We start from the raw sequence: 18,030 nt of genomic DNA, 5'->3' as shown, positions 1-18,030 counted from the left end.
ATTGGTTAGTTTTACCTGGTTCGTCAGGACATCCCTGGAACTTACGGCCAACTCTTGTGCTGCTGGGTAGCCTGCATAAGCACACTATTTTGCACTGCTGGCAAAGGGGCTGGGTTTTGAATGGACCTCTGAACAAAGATAGTTATTGGTTGCTGAGGGCTCTGTTTCATTCTATGTATGTTTTGAAGAAAAGTTATAGAAATTCAAAGCAATGCATGCCAGCATTTTTAATGCCATAATTTGATTACCTGTGACTGCAATATACCTTTAATGGTAAAATACGGTGCCAAGTGGATAGTGTGAATAAGAAGGTGCATGAGGGAGTGCAAAGCTGTACAGGCTTTTCTGGAATGAAGTGTATGTGCTACTCATACATACTGCGTCACTGAAAAACTGTGGGTGGCTCTTGGAGTGCAAGTCTGCTCTGCACTTGTGCTTCATTTGTTTTTGCATTGCCCGTTCTGTGCGTCCTTCTTAGTCAAGTGTGACCCACAGTCTGGTGGAGGGAAGGGCTGAAGTTGCAAGTGGAACTTGGGAAGAAGCTCATTGTAGTTGCCACTTCAGGAATAAAATGGTCTAAGTAGCTGAATTGTGAGTATGGAGTCTAACTGCACAGGGAGAAAATGTTACATGAGAGAGTCATCTGTAAGGATTTACTGGAGCACTCTTAATTCTCTGGTGAATAGTTGTGGATGATGATTGCAGATTATTTGCTTGGAGCAGCAGTGGCAGCTTTCTTTGCAGATTCCTCAGGTCTGAGTTTTCTATGATTACTGAAGGACATCTGTTTGCTGAGGTTCAAATGCTTTGTCTGTAAGCAACACATAACAGCGTCATAATTACATTTTCTCTGCAGACGTTCTTGGTACTAGGTTTGTTCATTGTTCAGATATTGGCCTCTTGTTTGGAAAAGACCCCCAACTCAGTCTGTGATAGGATAACCACGTCGCATAAAAACACAATGAGGCAAAGCAAAATTGTGCATCGCCGTCCTGCGCTAGCCTCAAAGTGGTGCGATGCCCCTGGGCTGGAGGGAGCCGGAGTCAGCCCCGGGGATCACACAAGCCTGATCTCACCAGGAGGCTGCTGTGGCCCTGGGGAGAGGGTTCTGGTCCCCACTGTCCTCTCCTGGGGCAAAATCTCTGAGCCTCCTGCTTTGAACAAAGGGAAGCATGAGCGCTTTACAGCCATTTGACAGATCCTCAGAATTCAAATTTGTTGCCCTTTAAATTTAAGAATCACTGAAACCTGTGTTAACCACTTTTCTGCTGCCTGGCTGGTGTGCCAGGGCAAAACCCACCTTCTATCCCGAGTGCTGGTTATGTGGCAAGAGCCCACTTATGCCTTTTCAGCTGAACAGCTGAGCTTTGCAGGACCTGGCTGGAGCTATGCAGCTGGGCTGGAGCCTGGCCCAACAGTGGGAGCTGTTAATGGTGTGATTGAAGGCTTTAATTTAACCCCTTAACAGCCGTTGTGCTGATTAGCTGTCAGATGTCACTGTTGCACCATTACCCTTCAAAGCAAAGCTTGCTGCAGCAGTAATCCCATAGAGCACAGCTTCCATTTGCTGCACCACCATTTGGGACCGTTACTGTTAACTACTCCATCTATGGCATAAGGGTTTCTAGTCAGGTCTTACTTTAAATGTAAATAGAAAATGAAGAATATTTCTATGAATAGTTGTGTAGATACAGGTTTCTATCATGAATGTGTAGAAGGCAATAATTACTCCTTAATATTATCAAACAAGGATGCTGTGTATCTTCTTTGTAAATACACAGAATTGTGCCAAATGGTATAATGGCCTTCAATAATAATTCTTCCTTCTGATGGGAATGATCTTCCTTGTCATCTTTCGGCCTAAATAATACAATACAATGCATCAGAGCTGATTTGAAATTCAGTTTTATAATAGTCATCATGTGATCGCCAGTGATGAAGACTTAAATAAGTAAGGATCTGGCCCAAAGCATCCATCAAATATAGGCTTCAATTTCAAAAGTAGAGAGAGAATGGCTAATTTAGAAGTCTCTTTATCAAAGACAGTTTTTATAGCAGGGAGGATGTATAAATACAGACTAGCAATTTTTGGGCTAATCCTTTTTGCATTAATATGGTTAATTTGTTTTCAGTACTCTTATTCAAGAAATTAATTTCTCCCTCACTTTCTAGGAGCCTTTGAAGTTAGCATCCAACTATCAACCTTTGTCTCTCTTCCCTCACCCCCTCACATTCCTGGAGTGCGTTTATGCAGGTTGAGAGCGAGCAGTTCAGTGCCTAGCTCTAGGGAATGAATTCATATTATCCATCTTAATTTTCAGGTGTTCAGTTTCACATACCTACATAGTAAACAAAACCAGTTTGATTTCAAGTTAAACATTGATTCTGCTTTTTAAATGGTTATAAAAGTCAGATTTTTAAAAATATGTATTAAAACTTTTCCCAATAGGACCAGTTTCTTTCCTGCTTCAAGCGTACCTTCTTAAAAAGGATCCTGAAAGAAACTGCTTCTTCAAATGAGTTTATTGTAATAAAAAATGTTAGCAAAGAGTCATTCCCCATGTGCTGACACAAGTTTGTCTGATAGAAAGTTTTTTCAAAACCTTTTCTTATCTGTACTCCTGATGTTTCCACTGTCAGAGTGGCTGAAATGGGGGTCAGACCCCACCAGCCCATCATGTTTATGTCATGAAATATACAGCATATCTCACGTTACAGCTTTCTGACTGGGGTCTTCTCATGAAATAATGAATATAGGAGTCACTAAGGGGGAACTAAACTTGATTGAAAACATTAAACTGAAAGTGTAAATCAGCAGAAAAGGCCTACCAAGTCTAAAACACTGAGAATGGATGGATTGAAAGCTAGGGCTGCAAGGCTTTCTGCTGACAAAGACCTGAGTTCAGGATGTCTGTATGTTTGAGCTTGCAGCTGTTGATGTTCTTAACCTCTGAAAGAGGAAAAAAGGTACAGTTTTACTCTCAGTTGGAAAGCAAGGATCCATTTTGTCCAAATGTTTAAAGTTTTAACATAATTCTTCTTGAATGAAAGGGTGCAACAGGAGGCTGTTTGAATTTCTTCGTGGGAAGATGAGAAAACCAGTAAATGTGCATGTGGGCACAGCCTCATGATAAAACTACTTGCCAGGGATGTGGGATAATGCAGCTCAGGTCCTGGCTCAGCTCAACTCTGTTACATGGTTCTGTTGCCTCTGTTTCCTGTTTTTTACTGGATTCTTTCACTTCTCTAAAAATTTAAAAGAAAAATTCATTTCCTGAGCAGTAGCACTAAAACTTTCAGAAATTCTGTGCTGGGTGTGAGAAAGTCTTAAATCTGGTAGATTTTCTTCAATTAAATAAAGCCTTTAGTCCTGTTCTGAAAGGTTTGATTTCACGTTTAAAAGAAAACACAGGGTAGGTATATGTGCCTCTATACATACAGACTTTTTAAAATTGGAAACTTGGATAAAGGTGCAGATTTTCCCAGAGGCTTATGAAGCCAAGAGGAGGTCATGAGCTCAGAAGAACACGGCCTGATAGCAGCAACAGGCAGCCCAAAGGGTAGCAGTTGTAGAAACAAGGGTGGTGCCAGGTTTCTCTGAATTGGTGCTTTCTTCCACTGCCCACAATGCTGTGAAGTTCTGAATTTTGGTTTTGCCCACCACAGCTAAAGGACCCAACAGAAAGAGTTGGATCTCTTTCATATGTATTTGGGTTTTGTTTTGAGTCTTTGTAATATGAGGTGTCTCAAGGAAAAGAAATGGAGAGAACTGTCTAATTTTACTGCTGTAGCCAGTCTGTGCATTACAATGACTGCAATGATGGAAGTTTGGAAGTTTCTGACACAAAATGCATTGCAAGTTATCAGGTTGACATAAATTGGGGGGGGGGGGAAGTGTGGGGGGGAAGTTTTAAACTAAAATATACTTTGTTTTCCACTAGATAACTTTTGTAAGTTTTTTTTTTTTTAATCCGTCTTCTTTTTAACAAAGTAGAATAAATCACTGCTTTCCCAGAATGAAATTAATGCAAAGTATTTCCCCCCTGCCCCGAAATGAGGGACTTCATTGCTGGTACCCCATGCATCTGTGGCAATAAAAAGAACCCCTTTGTGGATTTCTTAATGAGTAGTGCTTTCTTCTGATTTACCTACTCCTGAATTTCACCAGGGTTTTTAAGGCCTTAGTAACTCGAAGTCAACTGTAGTTTGTGTTTTCTGCTACAGATCTTCTGAATAGTTCATTGGTAACTTATTGTTTGGTACAACATAAAGTAAAAACAACGTAGAGTTCTTAAATGTTAGTTAGCACAATAAAAGATGATGTGTGTCCTGGCTTTGGCTGGAACAGAGTCCATTTTCTTCATAGTAGCTGGTACAGTGCTGTGTTCTGAATTTAGTATTAGAATAATGTTGATAGCACTCTGATGTTTTATTTGTTGTGAAGTAGTGCTTATCCTAAGTTAAGGCTTTTTCAGTTTCCTATGCTCTGCCAGTGAGGAGGGGCACAAGAAGCTGGGAGGGAGCATGGCCGGGGCAGCTGACCCGAGCTAGCCAAAGGGTATTCCATACCATAGGACATCATGCTCAGTATATAAACTGGGGGGAGTTGGCCAGGAGGTGCCGATGATTTCTCAGGAACTAACTGGGCATTGGTCAGTGGGTGGTGAGCAATTGCATTGTGCATCACTTGTCTTTCTTGGGTTTTATTTCTCTCTCTCTTTTCGTTATCTTCCTTTTCATTACTATTATTGTTGTTGTTGTTGTTGTTATTACTATATTTCTATTATTAAACTCTTCTTATCTCAACCCACAAGTTTTACCTTTTTTTCCCATTTCCAATTCTCTTCCCCATCCTGCCAGGGGTGGGGGAATAGTGAGTGAGCAGCGGTGTGGTGCTTAGTTGTTGGTTGGGGTTAAACCACGACAACATGACAGGGAGTATACTTGCAAGAGTTCATCAGTATGACAGTAACAACCCATTTCACAAGAACCCCTGAGCCTTGAGCATATTGATTGATTCAGCACAAAAGCTTCCATTCATTTGCAGTGTAGCTCATCTGAAATTTCATGTGCTGGAGGCATGGATATTGGCCTGTAGGTTCAGAAATATAGTATCAATACAAATACGACATATAGTGGACTTGTGTTAGCCTATGTTTCCGTGGTATGTCTGAAAGGATTTATAGCATGGCTGTAGAAGTTTCCTGGAGGCATTGGTCTTAGCCTGGGCTTCACCTTCTCTTTCCTTGCCACTTTTCAGAAAGAAAATACATCTTTTGTTGTTCTTGAAAGTATTGAAGAGAAATTGAGAAAATGACAAATAAGCTTAATACAAATGTAGTACAGCTTAGTGTACATGAAAAATTGGTAAGATCTGAAAAGTGTTTCACAGAGGGAAATGGAGAACATCACTGACCCCGAGGAATGGGTATCCTGAATTTGAAGAGCACATAAAAACAGATCAGGACCGTCGATATTCAGAAAGAAGTTTGGCATATTCTGCCATGGCTTTCAAGGCGAGGAGCTGCTTGTGATTATTTTCATCTTACCGGTGATGCTATGAGTGCTTCACTTCAAAACCACTCTAAATTCCTGGCCCCGCAGTTGCAGGAAAGCAAGGTGCAGGGTGGTGGTGGGAATATGTTATTCATGGAGGTGTTGACTTCCTAATTATTTGAGGGTATTGGTTCAGGTGGTGACCGAGGCTGAGGTACCCACATGCTGCCATAGCCATCCTCACTGGAGGGCCAGCAGCTGGGCGAGGAGTCTGTACTTGGCTGACCAGACTGTTCCTACCCCAAAGTACACTAACAAACTGTTGTTTGTTTGTTTATTCATTTATTTTCTCCCTTCTTTGTGTTGTTTTCCCACAGGCCAAAACCCCCTCCCTGGGGGAGGGGGTGACTCTTCCCTGGGCCCCCCCTTGTCAGCTCCCGCATGAGAAGGGCCCTTGCTCTGGGCAGTGTCCAGTTGGGCTTTGCCTCACGCCTCCCTTGCCTGCATCACATCCTGAGCGCTCTCCCGCTTCACATTTAACCATTCTTGATGTGGTTTGTTTGGCTTTTTCCATCCCTCTGAAACATTACAGCTCTTCCTGATGCCACAAACACCCTCACTATCTTAAAGTCCTCCCTGGAAACCCACATCTTCTGCTGTGTTTTCCATTATTATTTCTCCTCTCAAAAGTTCTTTTTGGCCTTACCTGTACAATAAAAGTTGATGCTGACAGACCTGTGGAGTTTTAGGCAAAGACGGCAGGTCTTACTCATCCAGTTTATACCAGCAAGAGCTCTAGTATAGATGCAGTTATGCCAGCACAAGAGTGCTTTACTATTTTACCATTTGGGTAATGGGTGTAAAATAAATCAATCAAAGACCTGCTGTGTCCCAATTGCATATATACGCCTTTATATTAATATGTTTTTAGCACAGAGACAGCTACCATAGTTCTGGGCTTGCTTCATCTTGTTTAGAAAATTGATCAGAAGGTATTTGATTTCCCTGCTGCAGTCCCGTATTGACTTTCTCTGAAGCCCGTTGCTGTTGGTTTTTTGTCTTTGTGCCATAATTTCACTGGATTCAGCCTCCATTTGTTACAAGTGGATTTATGAGTTAGCACGGCCTTGCTTTTCATTGTTACAGGGCTTTACAAAAGCTGCAGTTTATTTGTAATTGCTAATGAATTATGTTTTTCAAAATCATCATGGAATGTTTTTCAGCCCCTGTGGCTTCCAGCCTTAGTGCTGAATGCAATGTATTTGAGATGGACAAAAAAACCCTTCTGTTCTTATTGTTGGCAGAGGGGAGAGTGTCAAACGCTTCCCCCCGTGACGTGTTACATTCAGTAGATACCAGCATTTGCATCAAGCTGAGAGGCATGATTTTTCTTCCCTACCTAATACTAAAAGCAGACATGAGTGCTGTAGCAGCGTGTTCTCTCTGAAGCTGCATTTCATCAGTAGTTAAGCTAAGTGTTTACCTGTGTCTGCACTGCTGTATGAGGCGCTGAGACACTTGGACTGTTAATTCATGTGTAGAAGTATTTATTGTTTGAAATCCCATTTTTTTAACCGTTCATCCCGCATAGCTTATTTCCTTGATTGAGAGTTTTGCTGCTGCTGCAGGATGTTATCATTTAGCATGTATCAGCTCTGGCTCTAATGTGCAAGAGTAATGGAGCAGAAAGCCTTCGCTCTTCGCTGAAACGGCCAAGGGGATAGTCCAGAGGTTGCGGTTTGAGACTCAAAATGGGACTTTTACTAATCTGTACCACTGGAAACTCACTGAGCTGGTTAATTCCCTCAAACGCTTGCTGAGGTGGTTGCCACAGGAATAGGTCTTTTTTATTTCTTTATTCTGACCTGTGACCCATAGCTAGTGACTTACAGGCAATTTCCATTACACACCTGTGTACCTGCTCTGTCTCTGCACAGGGGCTTCCCTTCACCTTCTCCAGAACTTTTGCAAAGGCTGAAATATGGTGTGTGGTGGAGGACTCTGGGCAGAACGATTGCTTTCAAAGTAAACCAAACTCTTAGAGACCTTTGGTGCTCTGGCTATCTTTCAGATATAGCTTTGTTTAATCATTTCAGAAGCTAGACTAGAACATGCAGTGCCTGTTCAGAGTGAACAGGGAAAATGTTTGGGGGAAGAGACTGGCAGAATTTTCTCACAGAAGTTTTCTGCTGTAGGTGCCCTATTTACACCTGCTGAAATGGTTTCATAAAATCATTTATAAATTTATGAGCATTTTAGCCATCTCCTTTTCCAATGGTTATGTCACTGAATTTTCTCAGCACTCATCTGGGTCTCACTTCTGCACAGTTGCTGTCTGCAGAGTGAGATTAATCCTGTCTTGGGATCTGCAGAGTAGTGTTTAAATTTATGATTCAAATGGATACAGCTCCTGTGGCAGAAACTGTGAAGAGGTTCATGAATTTCTAATTAGAAGGGATTCATTCCATGAATATAATTTCCTGAACTAAATTGTGGTGTGGAGCATAGATGAAGCTCAATGTTTAGGTAATTAAAATATGCACATTCCCCCTAGAATGTGTGAGCCTTACTCTGGATAACCACGTTTCCTTTTGGATGCTCTTCTTTACCATGCTTGTCTATTTCAGGAGCAGAACAGCAATGCCTTCAGATAGGCAGAGATATCCCTTATCTGTTGTGTTACATGCAGAACAACTGAACTGAAGTTAGCACGGGAGAAAAAGTCCCTCATGAATTCAAAACCTGCCATTCCAGTCAGGAAATGGGTTTCCAGCTTCTTCCCAGTGTATTTTGTGCTTTGTACTTTTTTCCCATATGCATTTTTCAGGCTTAGCTCATAAATGATTGTAAAACTGTTTTCAGGATTTTTACGAGGAAGGTAGTATAGAAAACCAAAATCACAATATTTAGAAACCTGCAATAATTTGAAAAGAAAATGTATCCAAACGATCACATAAATCACAGTGTACAAAATAAGCAGAAAAGCTACCTGTGAAGGAAGCTTCTTCCTTGAGTGCTGAGGCGAACAACTTAAGGCTTGAAGCATAAGCCGCAAATCCTGCTTGTTAAGCTTACAACATGTGTTTTCTTTCAAAATGAGAGATTTGCAAGAAGCACTTCACTGATTTGCGCTTCTGCACCAGAGCTCCTGAGCCATATCGGTTCAGCTCCACAGTCGCTTTCTGCAGCGCAGAAGGGTTGGTGATACCGGGCAGTACCTAGGCAGTGCCATGCCTGCGGACCTTCCCTTCCTCCAGCCGCTGGATCACAGCTTCAGCCAGGACCTCGGGGCCTTGTCCTGTGGCCATCTCTTGGTGGCATCAGCTTTGGGTAAAGGAGGGGACAGGAAGGAAATAGGACTGCTAAGAATATGGCTTTAAAGCTGGGAGAACAAAATGTTTCTGCAAGTTGAGATTGTTTTAAATTGGTCATAGGCGGCCTGATGGAGGAATCCTGAGTTTAAATTCAGCAGCCTTTGCTCTCCAGGATATTAGCATTACTAATTTTTAACAGCTCCCTCTGGCTTTATTATCAGTATTTGAGATTCTGTGCTGCGCTAACCTTGGATCTTGAGGGGAGCTGGACAAGCTGGTGCTAAGCCACCGTTTGCCCTCCCTTTTAGGTGTTCCCTGGGGGTTGGATGCGATTGATGAATATCTCCATTTCTGCAGAATCTTCAGATCTTTGTTGCTGTGATTTAACAGCATATTGGATGTGTGTGATATGCACCAATAGTGTCTGGGTACAGGATGGGTAACTTAGGCAGGGCCCCTTAAATCTGGAAACCATGCAAGTAAATCAGACGCTTCTGGGAAACACTGGACTTAGTCATGTAGCTTAAGGATTCTACACTTGATCGGGTACTTTCTCAGATCCTTGGGTTTCTTGCACCAACACTACATGGTGTGTAGTTGGCATGAATGTCTGGTACACCTCAGACAAGCTTTATGGGCACACATGGAGGACAGTAACCTGGGGCAGCAGACTGCTAGGACAGAAAATACCTATCACTCTGACACCTGCTTTGTCTCAACCAGAGTCCTGGAAATGCAGGCTAGGGATGTCTGTTACTGCAGCCACTGTTTCTGTAAACCCAAACTCTCCTCTGTTTCATTTTAAAGGTTTGGTTCAGAAGGATGAAAGATGTACTTTCATGAAACTACTCTTTGAAAATATTTTTTGAAAAGATGTTATAGCGTGCTTGAGAGCATGCCAAGGGTACAACATTTGCTCAACCTTCTAGAATTAGTCATTGGTATAAAAAAGGCCCTGATCTTGCTGGATTAAAGTCAACACAACCTGTGGATTTTAATGTGAGGTTTAACCTGAGGTTTAATGAATTTTAACCTAAATAAATAGAATTGCTCAAGGCTGGTAAAAGTTCTGTGATATAGATCTATGCCAGAAGTTCAGTTTAGAGTAGTATTTTCCTTTGGTTTCTTGTCTAAATAGCAATAGGAAAAATATCATTCTGCTGGAAAGGCGGGTAGGAATAGTAATCACAACAGTACAGAACTATCAGGTGTTTTGCATTCCAGCATTCCGAAGTAGAGCGTTAGAGGAGGGAGAGGAGGGTTGTTCTTGCTACTTGTCCTCCACAGTCATCCTGATCCTGTAAAACTGCTCCTGTTCTAACAGGGTGGGCTTGACAGTAAATGAGAAAAAAGAAAGCAAATACAGTCAGCTTTTTTAGGATTTTGTTACATGGGATGCAGCTGACTTCAGCTGAATAGTTGTGGTGGGTTGACCCTGGCTAGACGCCAGGTGCCCACCAAAGCTGTTCTATCGCTCCCCCTCCTCAGCTGGACAGGGGAGAGAAAATATAACAAAGGGCTTGTGGGTCGAGATAAGGACAGGAGAGATCACTCACCAATTACCGTCACGGGCAAAACAGACTCAGCTTGGGGAAAATTAACTCAATTTATTACAAATCAACCAGAGTAGGGTAATGAGAAATAAAACCAAATCTCAGAACACCTTCCCTCCACCCCTCCCTTCTTCCTGGGCACAACTTCACTCTCAGATTCTCTACCAACCACCCCCAGCGGCACAGGGGGATGGGGAATGGGGTTTACGGTCAGTTCATCACACGTTATTTCTGCTGCTTCATCCTCCTCAGGGGCAGGACTCATCACACTCTTCCCCTGCTCCAGCGTGGGGTCCCTCCCACGGGAGACAGTCCTCCACCAACTTCTCCAACGTGGGTCCTTCCCACGGGCTGCAGTTCTTCACGAACTGCTCCAGCATGGGTCCTTTCCACGGTGTGCAGTCCTTCAGGAGCACACTGCTCCAGCGTGGGTCCCCCACGGGGTCACAAGTCCTGCCAGAAAACCTGCTCCGTGGGCTCCTCTCTCCACAGATCCGCAGGTCCTGCCAGGAGCCTGCTCCAGCACGGGATTCCCACGGGGTCACAGCCTCCTTCGGGAACCCACCTGCTCCGGCATGGGGTCCTCCACGGGCTGCAGGTGGATATCTGCTCCACCGTGGACCTCCCTGGGCTGCAGGGGGACAGCCTGCCTTACCATGGTCTTCCCCATGGGCTGCCGGGGAATCTCTGCTCCGGCGCCTGGAGCACCTCCTCCCCCTCCTTCACTGACCTTGGTGTCTGCAGGGTTGTTTCTCTTACATGTTCTCACTCCTCTCTCCAGCTGCCGTTTCTATCTGTCCCAGCAACTTTTTTTTCCTTCTTAAAAGTGTTACCACAGAGGCATTACCACCATCGCTGATGGGCTCGGCCTTGGCCGGCAGCGGGTCCGTCTTAGAGCCGGCTGGTATTGGCTCTGTCGGACACAGGGGAAGCTTCCAGCAGCTTCTTACAGAAGCCACCCCTGTAACCCCCTCCGCTACCAAAACCTTGCCACACAAAGCCAATACAATAGTTTTAGGCTGAAAGTGGTAACTTTCCATCTAACTGCAATCTCAGGCTACAACTTCACAACCAGCTTCTCAAGCAAAAGACTTATATAAAACCTTGGGAACCCAGATAGCATCTTATAAATGATAGTTTACAAAAACTAGCATATTTTAAAAAAAAAAAACACTTGTAGCAAGCAGCTTTTTAGGGCAACAGATAAATCATCATGAAGTTGGGATCTAAAGGCACGTTGGGGACACAGTGGATTCTTCTGGCTGGCATACTGAAACTTTAAGATGGGATAGCTGATAAAGTGCTCCTTTTTTCACCTCTGCAGCAGTGTGTGGATAAATGAGGTGCTCATGAATGGGAAACGTTTGGACCATGGGGCTCGTCTTTCCCTCCCTCTTTGTGGACTGCTAGGTCGGGGTGGGAGAGTGCCCGAGGAGGATTCGGAGCGATGTGCCTACAGACCTTTCCAGATGCAAAACCTACTTGGATTCCATTTTGACAGAGCTAATGGCGAAAGAGAGAGATGCTTGGTGGCTAATATATTATAATAATAATATATAATAATATATAATAATAGCTAATTTCACTTTCCTGATCTGTGAACGTCTCTGGAATTTCGCTGGGCTCGGTACAGGTTCTGCTTGACTAGAGGAGGTCTGTTGGATCTGTCAGTAAGTGAATGTGGTTGCCTTTTCATGCCGACTTCCACTCAAGGACTTCATTTCCCCTTTTGTGCTATAAAATCAGCAAAAGGAGATACGCAGACCATGCATGGTCAGGCAAAATCCCCCAGTTGGGCAATGACCCTGTGTCAGCCTTGTTTCCTAGCAAGCACATGGCCGTGAGCCGTCCTGTGCCCTCCTGGCTGCTGTAGCCTGCAATGCAAGCTGACTCAGTCATGTGGCGGCAGAGTAGGTTCTTCTCTACTCCAGATCTTGCAAAGTTTCTGGGCGGGCTAATCCAACACCGCTTCATGGCAGCCAGCGGTAATTTCCCGTTTAGTATTAAAAGGCTGCATTTCCAGAAAATTGCGTCTGGTTTTCTTTTTTTGTATTAAATCTTAAGAACGTTTTGTCACCCTTTCTGTAGACAAAGGGCATAGGAAGTACAATTTCACAGAGATAAGAGATTTATATGTAGGCTGAGGAATGCGTGAACAAAAAGACCTCCAGTATTGAGAAATAAATCCACGTCCTTTTTTTATTTTTTTGGAGCATGTACACTACTGTGGTTGCTTACTCAGCTATGACGGCCTTTCAATTACAGTACTCACTTTGCAATAACTTAACCAGGGGTAGGACTGGCTGAGAATAAAATAGGCATAAGTAGGTTCCCCCATAGTTTCACACGCAGATCAACGAGCAAAGCGTAGTTCTCGGTACTGACAACTGTAATTTCTACCTCCATTCTAATTGGAGTTTTCCTACTGACTTCAGCTAGACTGGTTAATAGTACGTGCCTTTTAGGCAGCTGGCTTGCAATCTTAAATTAGATACCACCAGTGGGACTTGCCTCATCTAACTTGAGGCAGCTGAAACCCGTCGGACGAGCTGTTCTGTAAGAGTTCCTGTCTCTCTCCATCAATTGCAAAGGGAGCCTGGATGACCGAGTCCTGGAGTAGATGTTTATATCCTAGATTTTGGAAGGAAGGTGATTTGAACTCTGTCTTGTTGAAAATTTTCTGTGCGAGAAACTGGCCTTGTTGAAATGTATCCTAATCCTCTTGGTATTTTTAGCTCAGAGAACACTCTTTTTAATGCTAGATTTTTGCTGTATATTCTTCCTGAAGGTAAATTTTGGGAAATTGCACTTGAACTTACCTAACAAATTGTGTGATGATCTAGTGAAAATAATGCAATCCTCTTTCTATTTTGAGTCACCTCTATCTGCCAATTTCACCTTCTTCTATAGTGTCCAGTGGTAAGGATGGAATTAGCTGTTTTACTGGAGTATTTCAGAATTTATCATGAAAGTGATTCCTTCTGGAGAGATTAATGTTTCCCATCTGAATGGTTTTGAGGTAGTCCTAGGTTCTGTTACCCTGTTTCTTCCTCCCTTTTTCTCCCCTTCAGATTTCTTCTTTCTAGTGTTTGGATATTTCATTAACCTGACATTTGTTCTGTTTTAGGAGAAACCTGATGCCAGCCCCACATCTCTACAGCTGCGATCCCAGATTGAGGTAAGCACTTTGATTTTGATAATCCATTTTTGTTTGTTTGTTTGTTCTTTCATTATTCTGCATAAATCGGGTAAAAGGCTGCTGTCATGTCTGCTCTCACTGCTATGTGTCTTCTCTTGCAGGAGTCACTTGGTCTCAGCAGCACCTCATCAACACCTGACACTGAAAGGAAGTAAGTGAAGGCATAGGAGGTGAGAAAGGAGGGAGGGGGAATTTGGTACGTTTTGTTTTTCGTTGGAGTAAATTCATTTTAGATTGTGTTGGTGCTTCAAGATTTCAGATCCAGCCACTATTAAGGAAACCTGTTTTGGAACCTGCTCACTCTCTTTTGGCCTTTTATTATTTTGTTTTTTAGATCAAGGGAGGGTTATCTTTTCTTCACTCTGTGAGCACTTGGGGTGTGCATGCACCAAGACGACTGGTAGTCATTTTTGAGGAATGTCACTGATTTCACATTCTCTGCAAATTAAACCTGCTTGAAAAATACTTTTCTGTGACTAGACCTAAATGCAGCCAGAAAGAGATAGGCGAGGGGAAAGGAGAGTTACAGTCTTAAATCACTTTGCTTTTCCTGTGCACTCCTGGGTTTGTAACTGTGCTTTTGAAGAAGGTGCCAAGGGGATGAAGTATTTAAAACCAAGTTAAAAGGAGCTTTAATTTTAGCAGTCCTTAATAAAAACCTCTCTGTGAGGACTGAGAGAGTTTCTGTTTACTGTCACCTCCTGCTGCAACGTGTGTGCTTGTTTTCTGCGCCTCCTTCCTTTGATCCCAAGATCTTGGATCCCTACTGCTAAGGGTAACGTGCAGCAGTGCATGAAGACAACTGACACTGTATTTCCAATTGCCTGCAGTTCATGGGATAGTGCCAGCTGGACTGGTTCAGAGGGAGTAAGTGGAATCCAGTTGTGATGTGAAGCGCTTTCGTAAGGTTTTACAGTCCCACATTTGAATATCTTCTAGTGATTCAACACCGGGTGGTAACGGGAAGGTTTTAAGAAATTGCCGCCCTTGCTCTTGCTAAGTTCAGCTGAAGGAGCGTCAGTCCCAGCGGGAGCTGTGGTGGATGTGGGGTATGGCACTTGCCTGAGCATTGGCCATGTAGAAGTCAAGTGTACGGTAGGGAACAGCTGCTTAGGGGCTTCCTGTGGGATTGTCTGAAAGCTGGTTCATCCTAAAGGTCTTGGAAGGCAGTAAGTTATCTTTTAGAGGTGCCTTGTCTCTCTTTATCACTCAGAGAGAAAACAGTGATGGTTTGCTTGAGGCAGATGCTCATTTTCAAAACAGCTTAAGACAGATAAGGTGAATTTTACCTTGGCTTCCATCACTGCTCCTGTGTTACATGCTGTTAACAGAGAAAGCCTAGAAAGCTTAGAGTTTAAAAGTGGTGCTTCAGATACTGAAACATGGAAAAGTTTTCTTCAAGGATACCTCCCTGTCTAACATTATAATGAAACCAGAAGTGCCAAGTGGATGGGAACGTTATGAGAACTGTAATCTGGGAAGTAAGCCTCCAAGGTTATCCTATAATCATAATACTTTTCTCTCAGTCTCAAAGCGCTTTCCCCATGGGTAAATATCATCACCCCACCTCAGGGTAGTAATGAGATAAAGATCTCGCAGGAGGACAGCACAAAACTGGGAATAAACTCCTCTTACAAGTTCTAACCAGCTTCCTAAATTGTGTCTCTGTGTAGGTGTTGTACCACAAGTAACTGAGTGAGAAGGCGTTACCTACAGAAACATCTTCTGAGTGACTCTGTTCTGAGAGCCCATTTACCTCACTGAAAGGAAATTAACCTTGTTATCTTAGTTCAGATGGAAGGGACCTGTGTTTTTTGTGGACCTTTCAAGAATGGAAGTGTCCTGTTTGAGGATTTGTCTGTCAGTTGAAGGGCGTGTGGATTAATGTGATCAGATATATGAAACTGGTACAGGGCAGGTTGTGTCAAATATTTGTGCAATAAACAAGGCAATGTGATGCGTGCTAATTGGGCAAGGTGTTGAAAATAATAAATATCTACTTGATACTACACAAATTATTCCAAACTGAAATTATGCAGGCCTGTGCCTATTAGTGACAGCCTGCCACATCAATGCTGGTTTCATCCCTCTAGCTTGGAGGGCTGAATTGTCACGGGAATGCCTCTTCCAGGGAGGCAGAGTTTATAAAATTGATCTGCAGGAAAATGATGACTTCAAGGCCATCCGATAGGTCTGTACTTGCTACTAATGTGTTGAATTGGATGTTTTTCGGGGGAGGACGGCATGTTGCCCCTAGCGGGTGTTATTGAGTTCAGTGTTTAGTTTATGGTTTTCATCTGAATTTGCTGTGTGGGCATGCCACAAGACAGGAAAGCTTGTCCCTCTGGGGACACTGCTTTTGTGGCCCTCTCATGCTGCATGAAAGATCTGGGGTAAACCTTTTACAAAACTTCTTTTGTTGTGAGAAAACTCCAGTTTGCCAAACCTGAAACTCGATGCAGATGTGCATTGGTTTCTTACATTTACAAAGAGACCTGAGGGGCAAAAGGAAAGATTTGTCCCAAAATAGCCATCCAGATTTTCAGGAGCTAAAAAAATCTGTTGTTGTGAGTACTCTTCCAAAGCCCAAGTAAAAGCTTGCCCAAGAAAAGTTATATTTCTACATATTGAAAATACAAACATTTTCCCAGAGTGAGGTGAGCCGAGTTGTTTCTGGTCTGGTGTTCCGAGCGGATTGCTTCAGAAGTAAAAGTAGTCCCAAGGAAAAACCCGTGCTGGGATAGGGAGGAGAGAGCAAGCAGCTGGCTGGAACGTGGTCGCTCTCGGTACCTCCCTCGCCCAGCGCTGCTGCCTGTACACCCCACAGCTTAACGCTACCAAGGTCTAAAGTTTTAAAGTAACACACCTGGATGGTTGTTTAATTTGCCAGTTGAGAGATTCCAGACAGAAAGAGGCTTTGAGGGAGTCTGGAAGAAGCTATGTTTGTTTTAACCTGGTTTGGTTTTCCTTTTCTGTGGTGCCCAACTGAAGAGAGAGCCTGACAGGCTCCACTGTACACCGCATTGAAAACAGATTAGCCTTGGTGCTCCATGGTAGGAAAAAATCCTGTTTGTGTGGACAAGCAGTGTATGTTCAGTCTTGCCTTGAGACTTACTAACCCTGCTGCCCAGTCTGTTCAAAGCCAGCATGAAATTAGTCGGTGCCCTCAGTCCAGCAAGTTGCTCAACAAGTATCTGTCGAGCAGGTGATGTGCAGCAACACAGAAGAGCAGCTGTAGTGCCTGGAGGGAGGCAAAAGGGGTTAAACGGGCCTAGAGGCAGAGCTGCTTGTCACTTCAAGTCATGTCCTTCCAAAAGGCATTTGGGGCACTACTACTTTCTTCTGTTGCTGACAACACTATTCCTGTTAATTAGATGAAGCTACAAAAAAAGACTGCGCATATGAACCTGCTCCATGCATTATAAATGCCCTACCAAAGATGGCTTTCCTTCGATTGATTCTGACAAAGGGAGAAGAATCATCACTGCAGCAAAGGCCTCTGAGATTTATGTGAATAACAGCAAGGGTACTGATGTGGCCTGAAAAGCTATCCGTAAACAACGGAAAACAAAGTCATGTTTGTTCAAGCTTCGCCTCACAATTGCTCTGATTTTTTGGCTATACTGGAGTTCCTTCTGTAAATTGAAACAGTTGGTCAGGCTTCCAAGTCATATAATGTTTAGCAAATAATGCAAACCATGGAATGAGATGTTTGTAGCTTTCTTCTCTTAATAATAAATTTCATTTACCTCTGTTCTTTCCAAGATTCCCATCTTTTAAACTGCAGTCTTGCTGTCTGTTGTGGTGCTAGTGGAACTTTGCAGATTCTCAGCATCCCTTCAGCAAAGTGGCTGTAGCATCTTTAACAGTGATATTACTCATTTTAAACAAAAATCTCTGCAGAACTGCAGGTGCTCCTATATAGACACACTGACTTCTGCTTTTGCTAGAAGAATCATCAGTGTGACAAATATGCAGTAAATGTGTTCTTAGCAGTTACTATTGCTTCTTTGTCCCCATACCACATTGGTCTGGGGATGCACTGTATATACAATCCCTATTATTTCCAAGTGATGGCAACACCCCAAGGATGTTTACTCAGGCAGGAGACTGAGCAGGGTTTTCTCATAATTGTAAACAGAGCATTTAAAACAATGTAATCCAACTTTTAGCCTGTTCCCATTTTTGAACATACAAGTCTACATGCAGACTGATGAGCTCTGCACGTTTGCCAGGAAATCCAGGTTAAACCCAGTCCCCTGAACTCAGGCTTCTGCATCCTGACTCCATCCTGTTTTTAGAAGAACTGGGAATGTTGCAGAGGGGAAGTTGTGTATTTTCCCTCTTGGGAAATAGATCTGTTTGCTGTTGTTGTTCGCTCCAGTGGCCTCTGGGCAAGTTTCAAATGTGGTGTATCGGAGAACTGCCAGGAAAGAGAAGGAAGTGGGTGAGAGACCCAAGAGCACTG

The 18,030-nt window shown here is 43.3% G+C and overlaps 1 protein-coding gene across 4 annotated transcripts in view; it reads left to right on the top strand.

The window, feature by feature from the left end:
• The window catches only part of LOC128140631 (SAM and SH3 domain-containing protein 1-like), a 575,076-nt gene that overhangs the window by 496,627 nt on the left and 60,419 nt on the right, over window positions 1–18,030 (top strand). For all 4 annotated transcript variants that reach the window (XM_052784771.1, XM_052784772.1, XM_052784774.1 and 1 more), the window contains 2 exons: window positions 13,491–13,541; window positions 13,664–13,713. In XM_052784771.1, the coding sequence (XP_052640731.1) occupies window positions 13,491–13,541; window positions 13,664–13,713 (101 nt within the window). The remainder of the gene's footprint in view (window positions 1–13,490; window positions 13,542–13,663; window positions 13,714–18,030) is intronic.

This window comes from Harpia harpyja, chromosome 4, assembly GCF_026419915.1.
Source record: "Harpia harpyja isolate bHarHar1 chromosome 4, bHarHar1 primary haplotype, whole genome shotgun sequence".
Classification (NCBI taxonomy): domain Eukaryota; kingdom Metazoa; phylum Chordata; class Aves; order Accipitriformes; family Accipitridae; genus Harpia; species Harpia harpyja.
This window is presented reverse-complemented; position numbering and strand designations above follow the sequence as displayed.